The 23490-nt window shown below is 38.2% G+C and overlaps 1 protein-coding gene across 1 annotated transcript in view; it reads right to left on the bottom strand.

The window, feature by feature from the left end:
* Window positions 1-1127: 1127 nt before the first annotated feature.
* LOC122788063 (ervatamin-B-like) overlaps window positions 1128-23490 on the bottom strand; it is a 395874-nt gene continuing 373511 nt past the window's right edge. The window contains exons 6-7 of the mRNA XM_044054984.1: window positions 1869-1977; window positions 1128-1779 (exon numbers count right to left, since the gene is read on the bottom strand). Coding sequence (XP_043910919.1) covers window positions 1680-1779; window positions 1869-1977 — 209 coding nt within the window. The 3' untranslated portion in view covers window positions 1128-1679. The remainder of the gene's footprint in view (window positions 1780-1868; window positions 1978-23490) is intronic.

Below are 23490 nucleotides of genomic sequence, written 5' to 3'. Positions count from 1 at the left end.
AGGAAGTTGTGTATTTGTATGTCTTGCATACCATGTTATTTTCTTTAATGATTTATTGGTTGCCTGAGAACATAAGATAATTGTTACATTACCTTAGGATGCCCAGATCTACAAAGGTGGCCACAGAGACATTTAAGACTTGCATATCCATGTCGTCCAATTTGTTATAGGTAATCTGTTTAGGATTAAGGATTATGTTTTAACAGGGGTCTCCTAGGGTAGCTTCTGGGGTTAAGGGCAATATTTTATATAATGCTAAGATATGGTAGTGCTGGCCGATGTGCAAGTTAGCTGCCCTAAGCTCAGTTCTGCACAATGCCACACTGTTTAACAGGTTTCGGACCTATTCTTAACTTTATAGTTAGTTCCTCAAAAGTAAATAGAGTAGCAACTAGCAAAGTACATACTCTAAAACAGTCTGATTGTGTGATAACTACCAAATCACACATTCAACCCATCGTAATAAAACAAACATCATTGATGTCCGGTAACCAAACCAAAATTCTAATGGGGTACCATAAACCATCCCCAGCTAGAATTATAGAGTAAAGCCAGCTGCCCTCACTATTATTATGTTCTAATGCAAGAAAATCATAACTATACTTAATGTGACCCCTTAATCAAAAAATAGCCATCACTGGGTACAGTGAATGCCAAAACAAAAAATAGCAATTTCTAAGTGTATTAACAATGATCCTAACAACTCTTCATTCCACACTAGTGCTTGTTCATTAATGCTGTTTACCTTCAAATAAATGTAAAATAATATTATTTGCTTACCCAACATGCCAACAGAAGCCTGTGCTTGTGTAATGCAGAATATTATGTACACAATTCATACAAATTTAGTTTTTGTCTGTGTGGGCACTTACATAGCAGTTACATCAGCAGTTGGAAGCTGAGCATAAATAAAAGACCATTAGAAGCAGCAGAGAAGCAAAAAGATGCATTCCTATTGAGCACCCCTCAATCAGCTATAACAACTGTTCCTTACCTCAGTTTAGAGGGGTACCTCTAAACCTCCTTTACCGTGCAGGAACCCTGCGATCAACAATAGTAGCTCACTCAGTGCAATTTAGTTAAATTAATTAAAATCAGTTCCACAAACTAAAAAGAGTGTCTTTCTCTCTTCATTTATTATATCACTGTAAAAATATATATATAGTCTAGTCTTTTACAGTAATCATCCCATGATGACATTTTCACATGAAATGCAATTGAACTATCTGTAGCTGCCATTCATTGATTTTATTTTTTCTTCTTAAGACTGGTCCAAGTGTTGGATTCTTTATTCATATAACCCAAAGGTGTAATGTAGTTCACATAAAACTCAATAAAATCACCAATCAATTTAATAAGTCTAGACTTCTAGATAGCAGCAGCAGGAAAAAGTGTGCCCATTGTTAAGTAAGAGAGAAAATTCCAGATGTAACTTTACAGAGGGAGAAACGCTAGCTAACAGGAGTGCATGAGCTCAAAGCTGTATGGAAACTAAGCAAATGCACTGAGCAGCAGAGTGTTTGCTGGTAACAACGTGCACCAGCCAGGCTAATCATTTTATTATCACAATGCTACATTATCAGCAATAATACGCAAACAAAATCATTTTAATAACAGTGTTGCTTAAGCTGTCTGCATCACCTAAATTATTAAACAAAATAGCACTTAATTCATTTGCATCACTGAAAGTCAAGTTCCAGGACATATTCACCGATTCCACAAAGTCTGACATTTCTTCGTATCTTGGCAAAACCAGCAGATCCCCATTTTCTTCCCCAGCTAAAAGAAAATATAAAAGAAGTATAAACATCATTTGGCACAGGATTCATAACATTTCCTCTTTCAAGGTGTAAAAACCTTAAACATACCTGTTCTTTATTAGCCAGTAGTCAACACCCTCTTCCTGTCCAAAACCAACTATTGTCATAGCGTGAATGCTATGGTTATACATACAACAGTGGAGGTCATCAAAGATACCTGTTAAAACAAAATCAGTATGTTTTATAACTCTCATGAGTTAGTTGTTATTTATACAATAACTGTCAAATATTACAGCAAGCATTTCAGTTTAATTTGAGTAATATGACTAAAAACTGTGAAAGAGATTAATTTTGCTTGAGAACAGGAAACCTTGTGCCTGTTAAATGCATTTAAAATTCACCTCCCCTTCATTCTACCTTTCCTCTTATTTATTCTCAACCTGTTACATGCCTTCTTGAATGCCTCCATGGAGTCTTTCTTCACCCCTATTATGGTAGTGCATTCCATCCATTCGCAACTCTCTCTGTGAAGAAATAATTTCACAGATGCAGGAAGTCTCTGGTCTGTACTATCTGCTGTCTGTACCCCACATCCACCTGTCCTTGCTGCCCTGGGTAATCTTTTCACATCTTGCTAACAGTGCTGGGCACCCATGTTTTTTTTCCCATCTCTTCTGATCTCCAGTTGGAAGTTCTCCAACTCTTAGTTCTAGTCCCAAGTCTTGCTCTTTAGAGAGCCCATCTGGTGGCCTTCCCCTGGATTCCTTCTAAAATCTTGGTGCCCCACTTCCTGTACCATTGCATAACTGCATGTAGTACTCAGAATATAGCCTAACTAGAGTGCAAGAGAGTGGGACCACTACTTTATTACATCTAGAAGTTTTCTTCCTGAAAATATATCCCATCATTCTGCTTGCTACTGCCATAACTCACTCACTCTACTCTGGCCCCCACATCCTGTCTCAACTTTACCCTAGGTGATGGTTCACCCAAGGGTTGTTGTGCTGGTGAGAGTTCACACAAGGGTTGTTGTGCTGGTGGGGGTTCACACAAGGGTTGTTGTGCTAATGATGCTTCACCCAGGGGTTGTTGTGGCACAATTGTAGATCTTTCCATTTGCGGTGAACATCAACTGCTATTTTTCTCTGCACTCGATCACTTTTTCCAAGCACTTCCATAAACTCTTCCTGACCTACCACTGTTTCTTCATCTTTGTGTTACCTTTAAATTGGTTGATCTTGAAGTACTTCACTAGTCCATCCTTTGTTCCTGGCACTGATCTTCTCAGTACAAAACCACCCCTCTTCTGTCCTTCATCCTTACTGCAATCCACTGCTCGGTCTTCTTCCTCCTCAGATTTATGTAAATCTCTTAGCAAACACTCCTGGAAAGTGGAGTCAAAGACCTGGATAAAATTCAGATAGATCACATCAGTGTTATTCCCCTGGCAAGTTCTTTTATAACCCAGTCCTAAATCTGAATGAGATTTGATGGATTGTTCCTTCTGACCAACATCAATTCTCATTTTGTTTGTCTTGGAGAATATTTTCCTTTAGGGAAGTAACCAAGTGTTCCACCAGGATTCACTGCATGACTATTCTTGGCACTAATGTTTCCAAAAGGCATGAAGCTCCTTGGATTTTCCTGCTATCTAATATGAGGATACATACCAACTTCAAACCTCAAGCCCTTTAGTTTGTAGCCAGTGATGTCATGAAAGTATTTATCAGGTATCTGACAACACATTGGCTAGATTCCTGATTGTCAGTCCTAGAAGGAACCTTCTAGATCATGTGCCTTATCCTTGTTTGAAACAGTCATTTCCCTTTCAGCCACTTCCTGATCTACTATTGGCCACTTCCTGTTCTATGCTTGTGTCTGTTGTCCTCCTGCTATTTACTACCTCTCTGTCATATCCCTGTCAGCCACTTCCTGCTCTACTATTGGCCACTTCCTGTTCTATGCTTGTGTCTGTTGTTCTCCTGCTATTTACTACCTCTCTGTCATTTCCCTGTCAGCCACTTCCTGCTCTACTATTGGCCACTTCCTGTTCTATGCTTGTGTCTGTTGTTCTCCTGCTATTTACTACCTCTCTGTCATTTCCCTGTCAGCCACTTCCTGCTCTATTATTGGCCACTTCCTGTTCTATGCTTGTGTCTATTGTTCTCCTGCTATTTACTACCTCTCTCTCCTTGTGTAGTATATTCTCCTCATTTTCCAGCATGAAAACCAAGGCAAAGTTTTGATGCAACACTTCTGCTTTACCTTACTTACAATGATTTATTCTATCCTTACTAAATCTGAACAGCTGCCTTCCTTCCTTCCTTCTTCCATTTCACTATAACTAAAAAAATGAGTTTCCTCTTTTGACCCCCTTCTGTAACTCTTTTCTGGCTTGTACTTTTGCTATCTTTGACTCCTTGTTTACTACTTTTGCTATCTTTGACTCCTTGTTTACTACTTTTGCTATCTTTGACTCCTTGTTTACTTCTTTTGCTATCTTTGACTCCTTGTTTGTTACCCTTTTCTTGCCTCCTTGTAATGTTCTTCCTTCACCTTCTTAGTCCAGCTCTTCCACATCTTGCATGCTCTGCCTTTTGTCTGCATGACTGGCCTCACCTTCCTATATAGTCATAATGACCTTGTTCTCTTTACCCAGTTTTATCTCTTTTGCAGATTGTTTTCCTTAGCTCTAAGTGCCTCATCCTTACCTGTTCTTACACTTTCTTTATCGCCTCAGTTTTCTACCAGGCCATTAACTTTATCACCTCAGTTTTCTACCAGGCCATTAACTTATCTGTCCCTCTCCCAATATTATCATAATCTATTCCTTATGAATACCACATTGGCACCTAGAGCAGCATAAATCACCCATTTTGAATAGACGACCTGGTTTATATTAATGCATAGGGAGTAAATTGTTATTCCTCTGTGACAGACCTACAACCTTTGCTTAACTCAAAACTGTCTGCCCAATATACGGAAAACTGCAAAAATCTTACCTCTCCCCAAAATATCTAGCAACAAGCTACCCAGTGATTACCACGCAAACTCCATCCTCCCAACATATCACCTTCTCTCTTCCAAGTGACATGGTTCCAGTCCAGGTGCATTACTTTGGCTGCACTTTGGACCTTCACTCATCACATCCTTTCAGTTATAGACAAAACATTTCTACTGGAGCCATATTTATAGACATTACCAGAACCTTTGACCTTGCTGACCACCCAATCCTATTTAACCACCTTACTGATATTGGGATTAGGCCCAACCCAGCTGACATTTCTCTGTAAATTTTAACAAACAGTACATCAGCCATGACTCTCTTACTTAAAGAAGTCACTCAGTGTTCCATACTGTTCCCTCTTCTTTTCTCCAGTTTTTAAAAAATAAACAAACTTGACCTTTACAAACTTGCAGTCATACTATACACCGATGATACGGTCATTTTCTTCTCCAACCTCACAACCCACTCAGTTTAACATGATCTTCTAAACAATTTCTTCTCCCTCATTAATTGGCTCAATAGCAAAAAAAAAATGTATTACTTAATGACTTAAAAACTAAAACTGTGCTCTTCTGAACCTCCACTAAAAGGTAAAAGAACCCAACTCATTTCTTATTCTTCTCCACCTTAATAATGCCATTGAGCAGGTTAACACCTTCAGATACCTAGGAGTCTGGCTTGATCCATCACTGAACTTCCAACATCATCTTAAAAACAACTGGAGAAAGATAAACTCCATACTGTTTTGGGCCAGCAACTTTCCTCTTTCCTCTCCCGTGCAACAAAAAAAAATGCTATTGGCAAAGGGATTCTTCTAGCCCAACTTCAGTAATGCCTACCTGCTGTAACATTTGCCTCCAAAAGAAACTGCCACCATCCAAATAATCTCCAACTCCATCTGCAACTTCATTTCCCCTTCCCCAAAGTATGAACACCACTGTCTTACATTCCTCAAAGCCAACTGGCTGATGGTTCAGCAATGAGGCAATTTACTCCTTGGATCACAACTTTTCCTGTTCCTGAAAGAAAACTCATGTCCTTCTCTTTCCTCTAGCTTACTTAGACAGCCTCTGCCATATAACCATAGATATCACAGGCATTCAGGAACTCTCTGGCAAGCACTTAAAATTAGACTTCAGTGCTCTAACCATTGCCTTTCTACCCTTGTACTCAAGCTCCAGAGGGATCCTCCCTCAAATCTTAAAGACCTCTCTAACTCCCCCTCCATTTAGACAAAACTAAAGAACATTTCACAGCACAAGCTGATGTAAATGTTCTGCTTTGGGTCACATAACCTAGTCTGTGCCTAATCTTCGACACATATGGCCTATCATTTTCACTACGGCGTCTCTTCTTTAACCATTTTGCTTCTCTAACTGAAGTAAATATCACACACAGCAGTTACTGTTGAGAGTTTTAACTATTTTTTTCTGTTGTATATTAACTATTCTATTATTTTTAGTGTGCTATTGTATTGTATTAGCTATTTTTATTTTTTCCACTTGATGTGTGTTCACATTATGTGCTACGACTGAAACTGATCCATTGGGATCAGCACTCCATCCCAGTTAACAAACTGTATAAATAAATAAATAAAGACGGCATCAGTACCTAGATCCGTCCCAGTTAACAAACTGTATAAATAAATAAATAAATAAATAAATAAATAAGATGGCATCAGTACCTAGATCTGTCCCAGTTAACAAACTGTATAAATAAATAAATAAATAAAGATGGCATCAGTACCTAGATCTGTCCCAGTTAACAAACTGTATAAATAAATAAATAAATAAATAAATAAGACAGCATCAGTACCTAGATCTGTCCCAGTTAACAAACTGTATAAATAAATAAATAAATAAATAAATAAATAAATAAATAAATAAAGACGGCATCAGTACCTAGATCTGTCCCAGTTAACAAACTGTATAAATAAATAAATAAATAAATAAGACAGCATCAGTACCTAGATCTATCCCAGTTAACAAACTGTATAAATAAATAAATAAATAAATAAATAAATAAGACGGCATCAGTATCTAGATCTGTCCCAGTTAACAAACTGTATAAATAAATAAATAAATAAATAAATAAGATGGCATCAGTACCTAGATCTGCCCTAGTTAACAAACTGTATAAATAAATAAATAAATAAATAAGATGGCATCAGTACCTAGATCTGTCCCAGTTAACAAACTGTATAAATAAATAAATAAATAAATAAATAAATAAATAAGACGGCATCAGTACCTAGATCTGTCCCAGTTAACAAACTGTATAAATAAATAAATAAGACGGCATCAGTACCTAGATCTGCCCCAGTTAACAAACTGTAAAAATAAATAAATACATAAATAAAGACGGCATCAGTACCTAGATCTGTCCCAGTTAACAAACTGTATAAATAAATAAATAAATAAATAAATAAATAAGACGGCATCAGTACCTAGATCTGTCCCAGTTAACAAACTGTATAAATAAATAAATAAATAAAGACGGCATCAGTACCTAGATCTGTCCCAGTTAACAAACTGTATAAATAAATAAATAAATACGGCATCAGTACCTAGATCTGTCCCAGTTAACAAACTGTATAAATAAATAAATAAATAAATAAATAAATAAATAAGACGGCATCAGTACCTAGATCTATCCCAGTTAACAAACTGTATAAATAAATAAAGACGGCATCAGTACCTAGATCTGTCCCAGTTAACAAACTGTATAAATAAATTAAATAAATAAGACGGCATCAGTACCTAGATCTATCCCAGTTAACAAACTGTATAAATAAATAAAGACGGCATCAGTACCTAGATCTGTCCCAGTTAACAAACTGTATAAATAAATTAAATAAATAAGACGGCATCAGTACCTAGATCAGACTATATCAGTATCATCTGCCCCACCTGAAGACCACCTGCGGTCAGCATAGCCCACCCTTTGAGAACACCACATCACTGTTCAGATCAATATAAACCCCCCCCCCCTTTAGAGAAACACATCAACACCTAAATCAAAATAATCTACCCATTTAGAATACATACCTACATAATTCAACTTTAAATTATCCCACTCTAATTTACTCAAGCTATGATCTCAATTTGCTAAAGCCCCTTTACTTGGACACCCCTGACACACAGACTGTCTTGGACTGCATCCAGAATTTCTTGCTTTATGGTACAGTTCTGTTTCAGTTGGCTGTACTCCTGAAGATCTAAGACCTCTACCACATTCAGTTCCTTAAGTACCTTGCAGTCTGCTGGAGGTAGATTTTATGAGAATAAACAGCACTTTCCTATACCTCTCCCCTAGACTTTCAACCTTTTCTCTTGGTTAGTCTGGTGGCTGACATTTCAATCAGGTAACCAGTTGCCCTCTTCCTCAATATTAAAAGCAGAGTACTTAGCACAATTCCTGTTTTATTACTCTGTTGGGCCCCATCTACCATGACTATCATTTAACATTCTCCTTTTGTCCCGTTAATTCCTCTTGATTCCCTGTGTCATGGCAGAGGCCAGGGCATAGCTGTCATCCATTTTGGGTTAGGACATAATTGTCTGCTCCTAACCACTTTATCTGTTTGCTCCCTCAGCACAACTTCTGCATACCCATCATATTCTCTATGGTGGGCTCTCACGTCTTGATTTCCTGCTTTGCTTAACCTTCCCTAACGGGTGTTCCTGAGGCAGGGTGTTGCAAACACTATCTCCTGGGATTGGCAGCCAACATTCTCTGCTCACTGTTATCTGCCTCCAGATGGGTCTTCACGTGCCTGGCTGTTGATTGGACCATGGTTATTTCAGGCATAGCCATGGCTCCTTCCTTTTATACCATACAGCAGACAGCTGCTTAACACAATCCCCAACCAGGCCTTCTCTCTTGTGCCATCCTTTAGTGTTTTTTGTCCCGCTAATGACATTTATGTTGACCTCGTTTGTGTTCATTCTTGCTCCAGACCACTCTCTCCCTTTCATTCTCTTCCTGAACATTCTACATGCAGGCACCTTTAAGTCTCTTCCCTTCTTTGCTTGGAGTTTAACAAAAAGGCCTGACTAGAATGCAAAGGCTAAAGCTGACAGGGACTTAGTAGAAATGATCAAGAAAGAAAGAAAAAGAGTATTTATAGGTACATTGAAAGAACAGGAATAACAAAACAGGCCCGCCTGAGCAAAGATGGAAGGCAAATCAGAGAAGACTGATAAAAAAAACAGCAGCACTGAGTGAAAACTTCGTCTCAGTCTTTAACAAGGAAAATCAAGGCCAGTGTCATGCTGGGAAAGAGGCAGAGCAGAGTGGGAAGAACAGTAGAGGAGGGTCAGAGGGATTTGGCTGCCCTTAGGGAAGATATTGGACAATTTCTAGCTTCCAAATTCACACACTCCACAGAAATTCCTCTTTAATTTCTCCAAATGGGTTCTTATACCATGATGTGAATGGATGCCATTCCTAAGTCAAAGTTTGATTAAAGTTCATGAGATTAGTATTGTTTCAATCTCTGATGTTAGCTAAAAGTGCTCTTTGCTGCACCCGCACTGGGCCTGGAACTGACTCCTTCTGCATTTCATACAGTTATATCTGTAACATATCTAAATACAACAGTAAATTCTTTTTTTGAGAACCATTGCTCCTACGACTGCTGGAACTGTCTGGATATCCTTCGTCCACACTGCCCTCATTTCCCCCTGCAAATCCTGGTATTTTATGACTTTGTGTCTCCCTGTATGTAAGATACTGTAGTCACTGGGTATAGCCATTTCAATGATCAATGCTACTTTTGTCTTCTTTTCATGGACTACTATATCTGGTTTTCTCATATCTCTTTTTTTGAATATCTATTTTTTTGAATTGTTGGTAATGGGTGATGCCAAATGATATATACTTCACCATTTTCCATAATGCCTTGTGCTTACGTTTCCAATTTTTCTCAGCTATATCAATATTGTAATGTTTGCACAATGCCCAGTACATCATTTCTGGTCTGTCATCTCAACATCAGAAGCCTAAACAACAAGCTCCATAGCCTACATGGACTCTTAGCTGTTCACTTCCCTGATATCCTCTGCCTCACAGAAACCTGGTTAAAACCAATAACCAAAGATAACGAAATAACCCCCCCCCCACAGTACAACATCCATAGACTGGACTGGATCTCCAGGAAAGGTGGCGGGGTAGCTGTACTATACAAGTCTACCCTAACAATAACAATTGTCTCCCAACAGCCACCCCAGTTTGGCAATGCAGAAATTCTCATCATCAAACTAATAATAAACAAAAATAAATGCAGATACATTGTCTGCATTTATATTCCACCCGGCAAGAATGATAATACTCTAGAAAATATCTTACATTGGCTAGCTTCTAACTATCCCCAGGAAACCATTGTCTTGGGGGACTTTAACATTGATTGGAACACCTGCTCCTCTGAAACTCCATCCACCCATTAAACCTCCATGAGTTTACTCAGATCATTACCACCCCCACCAGATTTAGCAAAAATAGAGTCAAAGATAGTATCCTTGATTGGATACTTATTAACAGCCACCCCCAAAAGTACAAGTCAGGTACATTACCCGATGATCTAAGTGATCACTGCCTTACCTATGTTATTAGGCTCAAAGCCGACATTCCCAACCAGACCACCTACAAAACTATAAGAAACCTCAGGAACTTTAACCTTGACAACTTCCAAAAAGAACTCAAAGCATGTAATTGGAATCTATTGAAACAACTCCTATTACAAGAAGCAGTTAAGTACTTCAATACCAGATTTCTGGCTATCCTTAACCACCATGCTCTTACCTGTACCATTCATGTAAAAGCCACAGTTGCACCATGGCTATCTAAAGAAACAAAAACTAAAATTAAACTAAGAAACAACACCTGGGCCAGGTGGCATGTTACCAAAGCCCCTATGGACCAAATAAGATACCGGCAGATAAGGAACCAGACCAAAATAGCTGTCATTCTGGACAAAAAAAAATCAATACACCCTCCTACAACAAAAATATCAGCTAAAACCTCAAAAGTTCTGGGCTGCTATTAGAAATCTTCTCCACCCAGGCTGTTCTGCCACTTCTACCCCATCAGCTGCCCTTGATAAATCCCCTGTAACAATTGCAAACAGCTTCAACTCCTTCTTTACTGAAACTATCCAGTCTCTAGCTACCAATCTCACTCCATCAGACACAAACACCAGCTCTGGTACATCTAGCCCTGATCCACCTAGCAGCCAACCCATCTTTACCTTTCAAACCGTACCTAACAACCTGATCTGGACCTTACTCAAAAAGCTAAAACCTATTACACTAGCTGCCAACCACCTCCCAGCTGAATATCTTCAAAAAGCAGCTGATGCCATAGCACTTCCCATTTCTATTCTGATCAACAGATCCATCTCGGAAGGATCCATCCCAGCAATATGGAAAATATCACGTTATACCTCTCCATAAAGGAGGAAGTTCCCCAGAATTATCTAACTTTAGACCTATAGCCATTCTTTCACCACTAGCTAAAATCATGGGCAGATGCACACAAACAAATCATGCACTTTCTTATTCAAAACGGAAAGCTCGCCGACTCTCAGCACGGCTTTAGGCCATTCCACAGTACCACCACCACCACTCTTCTTTCTTTAATGTCTTCAATCTTCATTGTAACAACAACAAACTATCTTCAGCACTCTTCCTAGATCTCTGAAAAGCTTTCGATATGGTCAACCATCAGCTACTGCTCAATACCCTACAAACCATCGGTTTAGACCAACACGCAATACAATGGTTTCACTCCTACCTAAACGGTAGACAGCAGGCTGTCTTATGGCAGAGCAAGCTGTCATCCCAACTTCCTCTAACCCTAGGTGTCACACAAGGGTCCATACTAGGTCCCCTTCTTTTCTCTATCTTTATCAATGATCTGCACACCACCATCCCAGGAGCCATCTGCATCCAATATGCAGATGACTCAATGCTAATATGCTCTGCCTCCTCTCCTACACAACTTCTAACCCTCATCCAGACCACTTTCAGCATGGTAGAAACATGGCTAGCTAATCACTGCCTGCTTCTAAATCCTAACAAAACCAAGCTACTACTTTTCTCCCTAACCATAGAATTTCTCCTCCTTCCTTCAACATCAAATCTAGCAATGACACCATTATCTCCCCTGATGAACTCACAAAACTTCTAGGTGTAATAATAGACAGCAACCTTAAATTTGAAAACATGTCAATCACACTGTTAAGTCTGTCAACAAAAAACTTGGCTCCCTTTACAGAGCCAAACCTTTCCTCACCCCCCCCCCCCCAGCTAAGGTAGCTATTGCAAGATCACACCTCCTCTCTACCCTTATGTATGCCTCCCCTGTACTCACTAACCTATCCAAAACCAATCTCAACAAATTGTCAGGATGTTGCAATCATATAGCCAGATTCGCTACAGGCATGGCTTTTAGGACCCACCATTGCCAGAATCTCAAAGCACTGGGATGGCTAGAGTATCCTACCCTTCTACAGTTCAACCAGCTTATAGTAGTGCATAAAATACTCCATCAATCTGATAACACCCCTGCCCTCAGAAATATTCTCACCCCTCATAGTGCCCCCAGACCATTATGCTCAGTTGATAAACTAATGATATTGACCCAAAAATCCAACAACTCTGCAGGCGATGCTATATTTGCCAACTCAACTGGTAAAATCTGGAATCTACTCCCTACTACCATTACCAAGGAAACCTCACTACCCCTATTTAAAAGAGAACTCAAAAAATACCTCACATCTTATTGGCTGTGTTCTTGTTCTAAACCTGACTAAGAACTTCACTAATAAATGTCTTGCTACCCAACCTGCTGTTTAGCCAAGTATCTATGCTTCATAGCATTTGAATGTCTAATGTGAATTATGATATCTGATTGTATTCTATGTTCACATTTTCTGATAATCTTTGCCAATCAGATGTAAGTCTGCACATTGTGTATATTGATATCTGCCTGTATTCTTTGTCTATATTTTTCTAAACATGTCTGCCTGTGATTATCACTCAGTGATGTATGTACTGTCTCTTTTTTTGGTATGTGGAGCTTTTCTCACCAGGCCTCCGCTGAAAATGGGCATATATCCAGTTGGACTATCCTAGTCAACAAATGTAAAATAAAATAAATAAATAAATAAATCTGTTTTGCCACATTGTTATGCCTTTCAGTATACAGTTCTTCTGTCATTAGTGTGTCACAACCAGCAACAAGGTGTGCGACTGTTTCCAGTTTGGTTTTACAAAACCTACATTTCTCCGTTTCTCATACACGTTCAATGGACTTTGTAAACCAATGGGTACATAGTCCAGTATCCTTGGTCACCAATATTAACCTATCATTTTTTGGTTTAAATTCACCTCTCCTTAACTGTCCTGCATCAGATCCTGATCAACATGAGGTTGTTCCAGGAGTTTTCTGTAACTGCAACTGTATTTATGCCTTTTTCACATTTCTTGCCTTCTCATCTGATCCTTCATCTTATATTCTTCCCTTTGTTTTTGGCACATTCAGTTGCTGCCTGGTTTTAGTCTACTTCTGATATGATTTCTGCTCACTCTTGACATCAATATGCTTCTGCTAAATTAAGCAGGGAATTCATATTAGACTTGTTCTCTTCATGTTTTAAAACGTTCACTATGTTTAGATCTCGTGAGCTCAGCAGATATGTATGCAATCCTATGATTGCAGATCTATACATGTAATCAGTTTTGAGGAAGCCCATACTTCCTTCAGAATGGGGTATATATCATCGGGTCTGTATCATATAGTCGAATTTTTAATAGTTCGAATCACTAAAGGTCAAACTTTAATGATTGAACTATTAAAAAATCAAACAGGAAAAAAACACATACTTACAGAAAAAAAAATGATTGTATGCAGGGGGCAAGCCCCCCTGCATCCCCCATGTGGGGGGCTGTGCCCCCACACCCCCCGCTACTTAAATATACCAACTCCAAGATCGCACTCCATTGAAGTAAAGGGAAATCTCCACTTATGGAGATTTCTGTTTACTCACCCATTCCGCCTTTGAGTTTTTAATCGTTTGATCACTAAAGTTCGATCTTTAGTGATTTGAACAATTAAAAATTTCACTACGTGATAGGAACCCATATCATCTTGGTATACACTGATTTTTAGAAATCATTTGATAAGCTTGAAGCATTTTTCTTGTTTTCCTGTCCAGCTGATGCAGTGCCTTTTGGGGCCAGTCTATCAACCCAAAACAGGAAGAACTAATTGGTTTATACTTGGACTTTGTTCCTAGATCTCAGGGCTGTTTTCAGTATTCTTCTGATTTCTTTATGTTTTATTGTAGATCCTTCATCAGTTCCCAGATATGTATACACTCCCTCCTGCTCAGGTTCCTTTATATCCCGTTCCTGTCCCAGATTGATATTTTCTTGGTACTGCAGCTTTCCTGCTATAAACGTTGTTTTTGCACATTTATCAAGACCAAATGACATCCGTATGTAACTTGAGAAGGTTTTGACCACTTCCAGTTGTGATTTCAGTTCCTCGTCTGATGAACTATGCAGTTTCAAATCATCCACAAAAAGAAGATGAGAAGTCGTTATACTTTGTTATTTTCTGGGAGCCAAATTGTAACCATCCATGACCTAATCTGTTGAGTAGACAGCTTGATGGACTAAATGCAAGACAAAAGAGCAGCGGTGACAAAGAGTCCCCCTGGAATATTCTCCTTTGAATTTTTATCCTTGGGATAATAATTTGTCCATTATCATGGCTTAGTTGCAAAGTGGCTTCCACTGTTTTATAGTCACTGTAATGTAATCGATCAGTGTAGATTGTATCTTATACATTTGTAAGCACTCCTTTATCCATGAATGTGAGATTCTGTCAAACATTTTTTGTCATCTATCTATGCCATACTGAGATTTTTACTCTTGTTTACAATTCTCCATTATGACTTTATTTAGCAAAAAATGATACTTTGTTCCACATGACTTCCTTGTTTTATTCTTTTGCTCTGTTGCCATGATTGAGTTTTCTGCTAAATGACTATAAGCTTCATCAGCATCAATTCCAGTGTATAGTTTATACATCGTTGGAAGCCAAGTTATTGGTCTATACTTTTTTGAATATCTTGCAGGTTCATTTTTAAGGATGAATATTGTTTTTCCTGTTAATAAGGTTGGTATCTGTTTGAGGTGTACATATACATATTTCTTACTTAGGGTAAGTCTTCATGTAAAGTTGTTAACACTTTTAACCAGAAGTTAGATACCGCATCTGGTTCTGGGGTTTTCCAATTAGGAGCTTTTCTTAAATTTGCTTCCATTTCTATGACCATTACGTCCTCCTATTTCATATCCTGGACATCTGAACATCTTATTCTTTCATTTACTTCTATCCTTTCAGCATCTTTGTTATGTTCCTCAGAATATTCATAGATATTTCTCTAAAATGTGTCTATTTCTTCTTTTTTGGTGGTATTTCTGTTCATTTTGCCTTGCTTCCCAATTCTGTATAAAACTTTTTTGTATCATCAATACATTGTTTATCTTGCACTTTCCTTTATATTATTTTCCAGGTTTTTCTGCCCATTCTGATATACTTAGTTTATTATTTACAACAGTGTATTGTAGATCCTGGTCTGTTCTGAAACTGCTTGTTGTGTTTATCACATCTGTCTTGAGGCTCCTTGATTACTGGGCCAGTGCAGAGGCATCACAGATGGCAATAGTGGGGGGCGTACAAACTGAGAAAGATGGCAAGTACACACACAGTAAAGTGCAATTTCCCTTAAGAGCACACAGAGATGCTATCAGTCTGGGGCTGGTTTCTCCCTCTTTCTCCAGATCCCCAGTAAGGCTCCCCAATGGCACAGCTATAGGGTAGAGATCTCAGCTGAGTGGTCAAGCCAAAACTTCCAGCACCCTCTCTGTCCAGCCAGTGCTTCATGTCCCTGCTCAAGTAGCTGACACACACACACTTTGATATTTGATTTATATACAAACACTCACACACACCTGGGGAAGGCTGGCACAGGTTTATTAGCTATGCCCCCTTCTGCCCAGACTGCAAGGTAGTTATCACTGCTACCAACCACTCTTTATCAGCTACTATAAGGCCCTTACAAAGGGTGTCCAATGTTACTGCGTAATGTTACTATTATCCAAATGGTAGTTTTGACCAAGCACCAGGCTATTTAGGAGTGGCTTGTACAGTGTCACCAAATACATATGCAAATACCCTAAGAGCTTAAATGTCAGCCACAAAGATAGGTTTAATACATTTAATAATACATAATAAAATAGCAAGACAATACTCAATCAACACAGTTACTTCAGAGTTCAGAATCACAGGAAATATTTTAAAACAACATTGCAGGACAGTCTCAAATAAACACAGAAAACATTTAAACTAATCTGGTACTTTTCTGTTATCAGGGCAACAGCTCTAATGAACTGTTGGAAGGTTAGCACACAGTCGCAATGATTTTATATAAGTAGAGAAAATAAATTGTGTATTGACCTTTCATAAAATCAGTTTAACTAGTCCAATATTTTTTTACTTAAAAACGATAGCAACTGTAGATCATTGCCATAAGGGAGAAGTGGGCAGCGTTCCTCCATGCACACTTATTTGCAGGCAGTGTGAGAGATAAATACTACTTTTTGCGTATTTCTAGACTTTACTGGAATGTCTACATGTATGCAACTTTTCCCCCGTAAATGTACTTTTCAAATTAGCATTTTGAGGCTAATACTTGAGAACTTGAAAATTCATTAGTAGATCACTAACAGTAGTACAGATTTTCAATTAATTATTTCTGCTGTCATCACAGATTGCATGTTTAATCACTTCAAAGACGTGCAGTCATATATGGTTCTGCTGTCATCGCTGACTGCATGTTGACTCGTATGCTCCACTGTCAATCTTGTAAAAGTGTGCATGAGATGGGTGGTGTAAGATGGAGTTTGCTAGTGCTTCTTGGTGATACTAGCCTTTGCAGTGTTTTCGTATGGTTGCAACAAACTGCTTGAGCTCGAGTAATTAATGTTTAGTAGCTGTGTAGTTGTGGGCATAAAAGTTTAAGGTTGGGTAAATGAAATGTGGTTGCTGCTGTAGTTGTCGCATATTGCTAAGTTGGATGTGTTTGTCTTTTTTAAATAAAAGTACAACCTGGGGCTTTGAGTGAAATGCCTTACTGTTACAAAATGTATTATTCATTTCTAGATTAGTGTTCCTTAATCTTTAATTGCTTAGCAAGTGCAGGTGTTATCTCTTTGGTAGCTTGTTTAATGGCAGTGTTTTAATAACAATGGAGTTTTGATTTATTAATAATTTAGTTATTTTTAACCATTATGTCTCAACAAAGACAAAGTCCCTTACTCTTATACGACATCAGTGAAGGTAACAGTATTAGAGCAACATCAGCAAAGGGCATGTATAACACCCACCCACAGTTCCAGCTAACTACCTAAATTCGTTGTAATTTCTGTCTGTAGTAAAATGCGGAAGAGATTAGCAAACACAAAACAGATATGTACCATTTAGTAAGGGACTTTGTCTTTTAGAATGTGAATGGGATACACTAGCTGCAAATCCTTCCAAGAGCTCATTAGAGCTGTTGCCCCGATAACAGAAAAGTACCACTAATTTTTACTATATTCTGATCTATATCTAAAAGAGATACTATGCCTAAATCTTACTTACGGAGCAAGGCAAATGCAGATGAGGATGGTGAGTTGATGTTCTTGCTAGGTCCAAGACAAAATACAAAATGCCCAGTCTCTCTCTGAGAGAGTTCTTAAATTAATATTAAGCATTTCTGCTGGGTCAACTTGGATGACATCACTCTTTGTCACCTGACTTCAGTTCCCAGGCTAAACAGATACTAACAGAATGTTAACACTTCTGTGTTAAAATACACATCTCTCATATGTGCAGCTGCTAGAAAGTCATAAAGCAATAAAACACCTTTTACATTTTAAACCTAGTAACTACCTCCCTCCAAGACAACAGAAAAAAAAACTTCTAGCTCCAGACATCCTGTCTCATTGCTGCATTGAAACTAACTTTTATAGCACATTATAAAGCACTTAATTTCAACTTAATTTCTTTAAGTTTTGCAAGTTAATCTTCTGTGTTCCAGGAGGGTATGCTGTGGTTACATTCTTGAAGCTCCGTACATAACATACAGTTCTGTATATTCACAAATGACATAGAAGTATTTACAAAATTCCAGATAGTTGGGCTGGCAGTGTTACACTATCTTGTTGAGTATATTTTTGTTGACCTGCTCCCTCTTCTGTACTCTTCTAACAGTGACACTTCTTGTGTTAATTGCTTCTTAGTTTTTCTCTGTTTGATACTTCAGTGATAGTGTCTGATTCCCCCCTTCCTTTCCCTTACTGCTCTGTGTTTTTGTGGCAACACTTTATCTGTTCTTAATTTAGCTGTGCAGTAATATCTCCTGTTTAGTTCTGTTATACAGCATGAATTTCTATGAACAGTCTTGATTACAGTGTTCATTTATCAGTCTTTTAACATTTTGGGTCTTACTGACTTTCTGTAATTTACTTCTTTCATTGATCTTAATATGTCTATTCATCTCTAATAAATCAAGCAACTCTTCTCTTAGATAATTTTCTTCTAAACTGAGGGCACATTCTTTGTTCTTCATTTGCTGTGGGCATTCTACAGAAAGTTCCTGAACATCTTCTTGTGACATATTCTCTTCAGTTTTGCCTTGTGTCATCCATTGCTCTTTCATATGGGAATTCACTGGCCTATCACTCCACAGTACTGAGTCAGAGTTGTCACAGTTTTCTGTTCCTTCCCTTGCTGTGTAACTCCAACATAACTTTTGTACTTGTTTGCTACTGAAGGCTCCAAAGAATCTTCATAATTCAACTGATCATATTCTTCTTGCTCCACTGGTTTACCCTTAATTTGGGGATTCAGTGTTCCGTCATCCTGTGATGTTACTATAGTAAGATTTTTCTACATTAAATCCTTCATGTCTCAGGTAATCCATACCTTCAGTTTCTATGTCTTTAATTCTCCATTACTAATCCTCTTTTCTACTTACCCACTTTGTTTTCTTATTTTTGTATTGTAAAATGTTCCATATCAGGATGCCTTTTCCAGTATTTATGTTCAAATATCTTTGGTGTTGCTTTTTTTGTATTGATTAGTTTTGCTTTCTCCTTTGCATAAATATTGCACCATATTAAACCTAGTTTTCTTTCTCATGTTCATATTTCTTATTTAGATGTCTACCCCTCCACCTGTTTCTCCTTATCACTGGGATTCATTGTGCCATCATGCGGTGACGTAACCTGTATTGGACTTTCTACACTAAATCCTTCTATTCTCAAGTATTCCATAACTTCAGCTTCTACTTGTTTAATTTTTACTTTACTAGCCTTGTGCTCTGCATTCCCTTTTGGGATCTTATTTTTTGAAATGGGAAATTTTCCATATCTGGGTGCCTTTGCCTGTTTTTCTCTTAGAATATCTTTGGAGCTGCTTTTTTGTATTAATTTGTTTTTCTCCTTCATATAAAAATTGTACCATATTAGATCATTTCAAAATTCTCTAGATTTTGTTCTTTATATTTTCACATTTCCTCAAGTCAATTCTTTTTCCAAACTGACCAAGGTTTCTTGGTCTATATTACGTTTTTCATTAATCTGTTGTATTAATGAACAGAAATTTGCATTTGAAGCCTTTGACAGTTTTTCTTGTGCAAGTATTTTTCTTTACTTTAATTTCTATCTTAATCTTTTGTATCTCTTCTGTTTGGAAATTCTGGGCGTCTTGCATTATAGTAACAATACAGAATGTCTTTCTTATCCTCAGCAGTCGACTTTATGATCTTTACGGCTCTTTTTTGTCCCATTTTCTGTGTTTTTTGTGGACAGCTATTTCCTTCTACAACAGGGGAGGCATCTTGATGGAGATCCTCAACAGATCACTGAAGAAATTTAAAGTGATGGTGGAGTGGAAGACAGAAACTGTGGTCCTCCTGCAGAAAAGAGGGGCAAGGAAAATCGGTCCAGGACAGCAGCCACCTTGAGTTCACGGCTGTTACTGGCTATCAGTCAAACCTGATCCAGGTTCGGGACCACACCAGAAGAAAATCTTCCTGGACCTCAGCAAGAAACTTTGGTCTGGTCTTACACAGGAGGCTGACTGGAAAGCTGAAGAAACTGGAGGCAGGACCTAGAATTAAGAACTCAATGGCTGCATGCCTGAATGTTAGAATATAGACAGCTGTGGTAACATAGAAACTATGCCAGGAGTTTGGAAAGAGAAAGGATCTGTACTGATTGCAGTTCTCTTCCATGTGCATAGGTCAGAAATAGCTGCGTGGGAATTCTATCTGGGTGACTGAGGCACACATTGTCCCCTGTATGATTGCACATGGTGGGTATCTCAGCAAGACAAGGCACTGGTGGTAGAACCAGCACCAAAGGGGTAGAGATCAACACAGTCACTAAGGGAAACAGATCAACATGGTCACTAAGGGAAATAGATCAACATGGGCTGGTAAGGGAAACAGATCAACATGGGCTAATAAGGGGAAGAGATCAACATGGGGGGGCTAAAGGGAAGACATCAACATGGGGGGCTAAAGGGAAGAGATCAACATGGGCTGATAAGGGGAAGGGATTAACACTGGCCACTAAGGGGAAGAGATCATTATGGGCCACTAAGGGAGAGATATTCACATCACTCTTTTTTGATTCACTTTTTTGATTGTTTAGGCTATGTGTATGTCAAACTTTAGATTGTTATAAATTACTACTCCTAGGAGTTTTGTGTCAGTTGTTGGGGTGATTGAGGTATTATCCTTGAAGTTTATGGTGAAATCATTATTTAGTGCAGGAGATCTACCAGGACTGAAGAGAATTACTTTTGTTTTTTTGGGATTGAGTATAAGTTTAATGCTAGAAAACCATGCTTCAGCCAGAGTAAAGTTATGCTGTGTTATTGTTTGAAGTTTTCTTAAGGTTGGGGCAGCAAATATGATAGCAGTGTCATCAGCGTATTGCACTATAGAGGCAGATGATGCAACTATCTGATTTGTAAATATGGAGGACAGTAAAGGACCAAGTATGGAACCTTGAGGGACTCCTATAGATACAGGTAGAAGGGAGGATAGCTGGTCCTGCCAAAGAACTGTTTGTTGGCAGCCAGATAGATAGCTGTTGAACCATGATACAGTGAAGGAGTTAATCTTAAGGGTGGATAGAGTTTTGAGAAGCAAGCTGTGGTTGACCATATCAAAGGCTTTAGATAAGTCTAAGAATATAGCGGAAACGAAAAGTCCGTTGTTTCTATGGATGTTGACTATGTTGGTATATGAGAGGAGAGCTGTGGTGGTACTAGGGGAGGGTCGAAAGTCATGTTGATATGCAGATATAAGGTTATTTTTAGGAGGTATTGCATTAGTTGTGAATGTACTACTCTTTCTAGTATTTGTGATAAAGGAGATAAAATTGCAATTGTGCGATAGTTGATGAGGTTAAGGGAGTTGCCGCCTTTGTGGAATGGAATAATATGAGATATTTTCCACAGGTTAGGTATTTTGCATTCAGTTATGGATCTATTTAGGAGTACAGACATGGGGTAGGATATGGTTTCAGCTGTTAGTTGAAGAAAATCAGCGGGAAGTCTGTCAGCAGATAGCGTGGTAGGTTTCAGCTTTTTGAGAAGTTTAGTGATGTGTAGGTGCTGAAGACAAGGAAAAGCTAGAGGGAGTCTGTGGTGCACTAGTGTTAGTAGGGGTTGGAGAAGGTGCAGGGCTGGTGGTGTTATTTAGGGTGTTAGATAGAGCTAGGACTGTTTCTGTAAAGAATTTGTTGAATTGTGTAGGGGTGTCCTCTTTGTTGGTTGGAACTATGGGTGTGGAAGTACCGGTTTTACCTGGGTGCAATAATTTACTTATTGAGGCCCAGAATTTCTGAGGGTTGTGAGCATTTTTTTTTGTAAGGTTTTGTAGTAATTGGTTTTATCGAATTTATAAGTTGTTTGGACTTGTTCCATAGTGTTAAGTAGTTTTGTTTTGAGGTAGCAGTTTTAAGTTTATGATATTGAGCCCAGGCTCTGTCTCTGTCCTTCATTATGGTTTTACTTTCTTTTGTTAACCAAGGGGCGTAATTTGTCTTAACTCTGATTGTTCGGGCTGGTGCATGACAGTTTAGGATTTTGAGAAAGGTTGAATTAAAGTAATCTACTGCCTCATCTAGGGGTAGGTGTTTTAGGGGAGTCCAGTTACAGTATTTTAGTTCGTTGTTTAGGTCTTTGGCTTTGAAGTTCTTTTAACAACGATCTAAGTACTGACTCAGTAGAACCATTCTATAGATGGTTTTATAATCGGAGTAACAGTTTTTAATTCTCACTCTGTGCCTTCTATTTGATAACCACTGTAAAATCCATCTAACTATATATACATCATCATTAACTTGCCTGAGAGCCGCAGTAACCATAGTGCGGAGAACAGTATGAAATGCTTTAGCAAAGTCTATATGAAAACATCCACTGCATGGCCTTCATCCAAGGAGCAAAATAACATTTTTGTAGAAATGTATCAAATTTCTTATACTCGATCTTTGTAAAAGTAATCCGTGTTGGTATATATACAATCTGAAATCTAATGTTTGTTTAAATTGTAAATATATTACCCTTTCAAAGCACCTGCCAAGTATACATATGAGGCTTATTGATCTGTAATTATCAACTGTATAACCTGGTTTACTTTACTGAACTGGGACCACAATTGCTTCTTTCTAGAATTTGGGCATGTACATATGCCTCACTAAAAGTCCTTTGAAATAAATATACCAAACAAAGTAATTCCTTTCAAAAATAAAATATTTAGACTATCCGGTCCTGCAGCAGAGTTAGATTTTTCACTTAGTAAAGCGTGGCATATATATATTCTTCTTGCAATTGTGGGCAATTCCCACCAACCAGCAATAGAAACAAGTTTTGCGAATTACTATATGATATATTATTAAATAAACCATCTGCAAATAAGTTCACCAACTCACTGGGTTCAGTAATATAACTAGAGCCTTTTTTATCATAATTCTTATACATGGATGCATATTAAATAGCCCAAAACATGCTCTTGTGGAACCTACCCCTAAATCATTTAAAACAAGCTTAGCTACAGGATGTGTCCCAAATTATGAGAAACTGCAGTAGTGACCTCCCTTCACAAGGATAGTCCTTCTACTGAACCAGGAAATGATAGACCCATTAGCCTGACTACTTTGATTTGAAAAGTTATGCAATACATCATATCTAACAACATAAGCCATGATATCAAAAACCTTATCAGGCTACATCCGTATCAGTCTGTCTCTGTCAAATGGAAGTTTTGCTTATTCAGTTATTTATTTATTTATCTATATTTGTTGACCGGGAGTGTCCGACTGGACATAGGTCCATTTTCAGTGGAGCCCAGGGGAGAAAAGCTCCACAGTTAAAACAAACAGACAGTAGTTACATTGGATTACATAGCGATTAACAATTTACATAGCAATTACTTACAACATATTTACAGATGAAGAACATAGTACATCAGTAGACAACTAGAATCTATCTGTGAAGTACATAACAGACATTGTTACAATAAGAAATTCCTGCTGTATAATAAGTACTAGGCTTATGAGCATCTGAGCTTGCTATAATCAAGGTAGTTAGTGG

The sequence above is a fragment of the Protopterus annectens genome, chromosome 13.part0 (assembly GCF_019279795.1).
Source record: "Protopterus annectens isolate FY-2018-M chromosome 13.part0, PAN1.0, whole genome shotgun sequence".
In the NCBI taxonomy this organism is placed as follows: domain Eukaryota; kingdom Metazoa; phylum Chordata; order Ceratodontiformes; family Protopteridae; genus Protopterus; species Protopterus annectens.
Note: the sequence above shows the minus strand (reverse complement) of the source record. Positions and strands in the feature narration are given on the sequence as shown.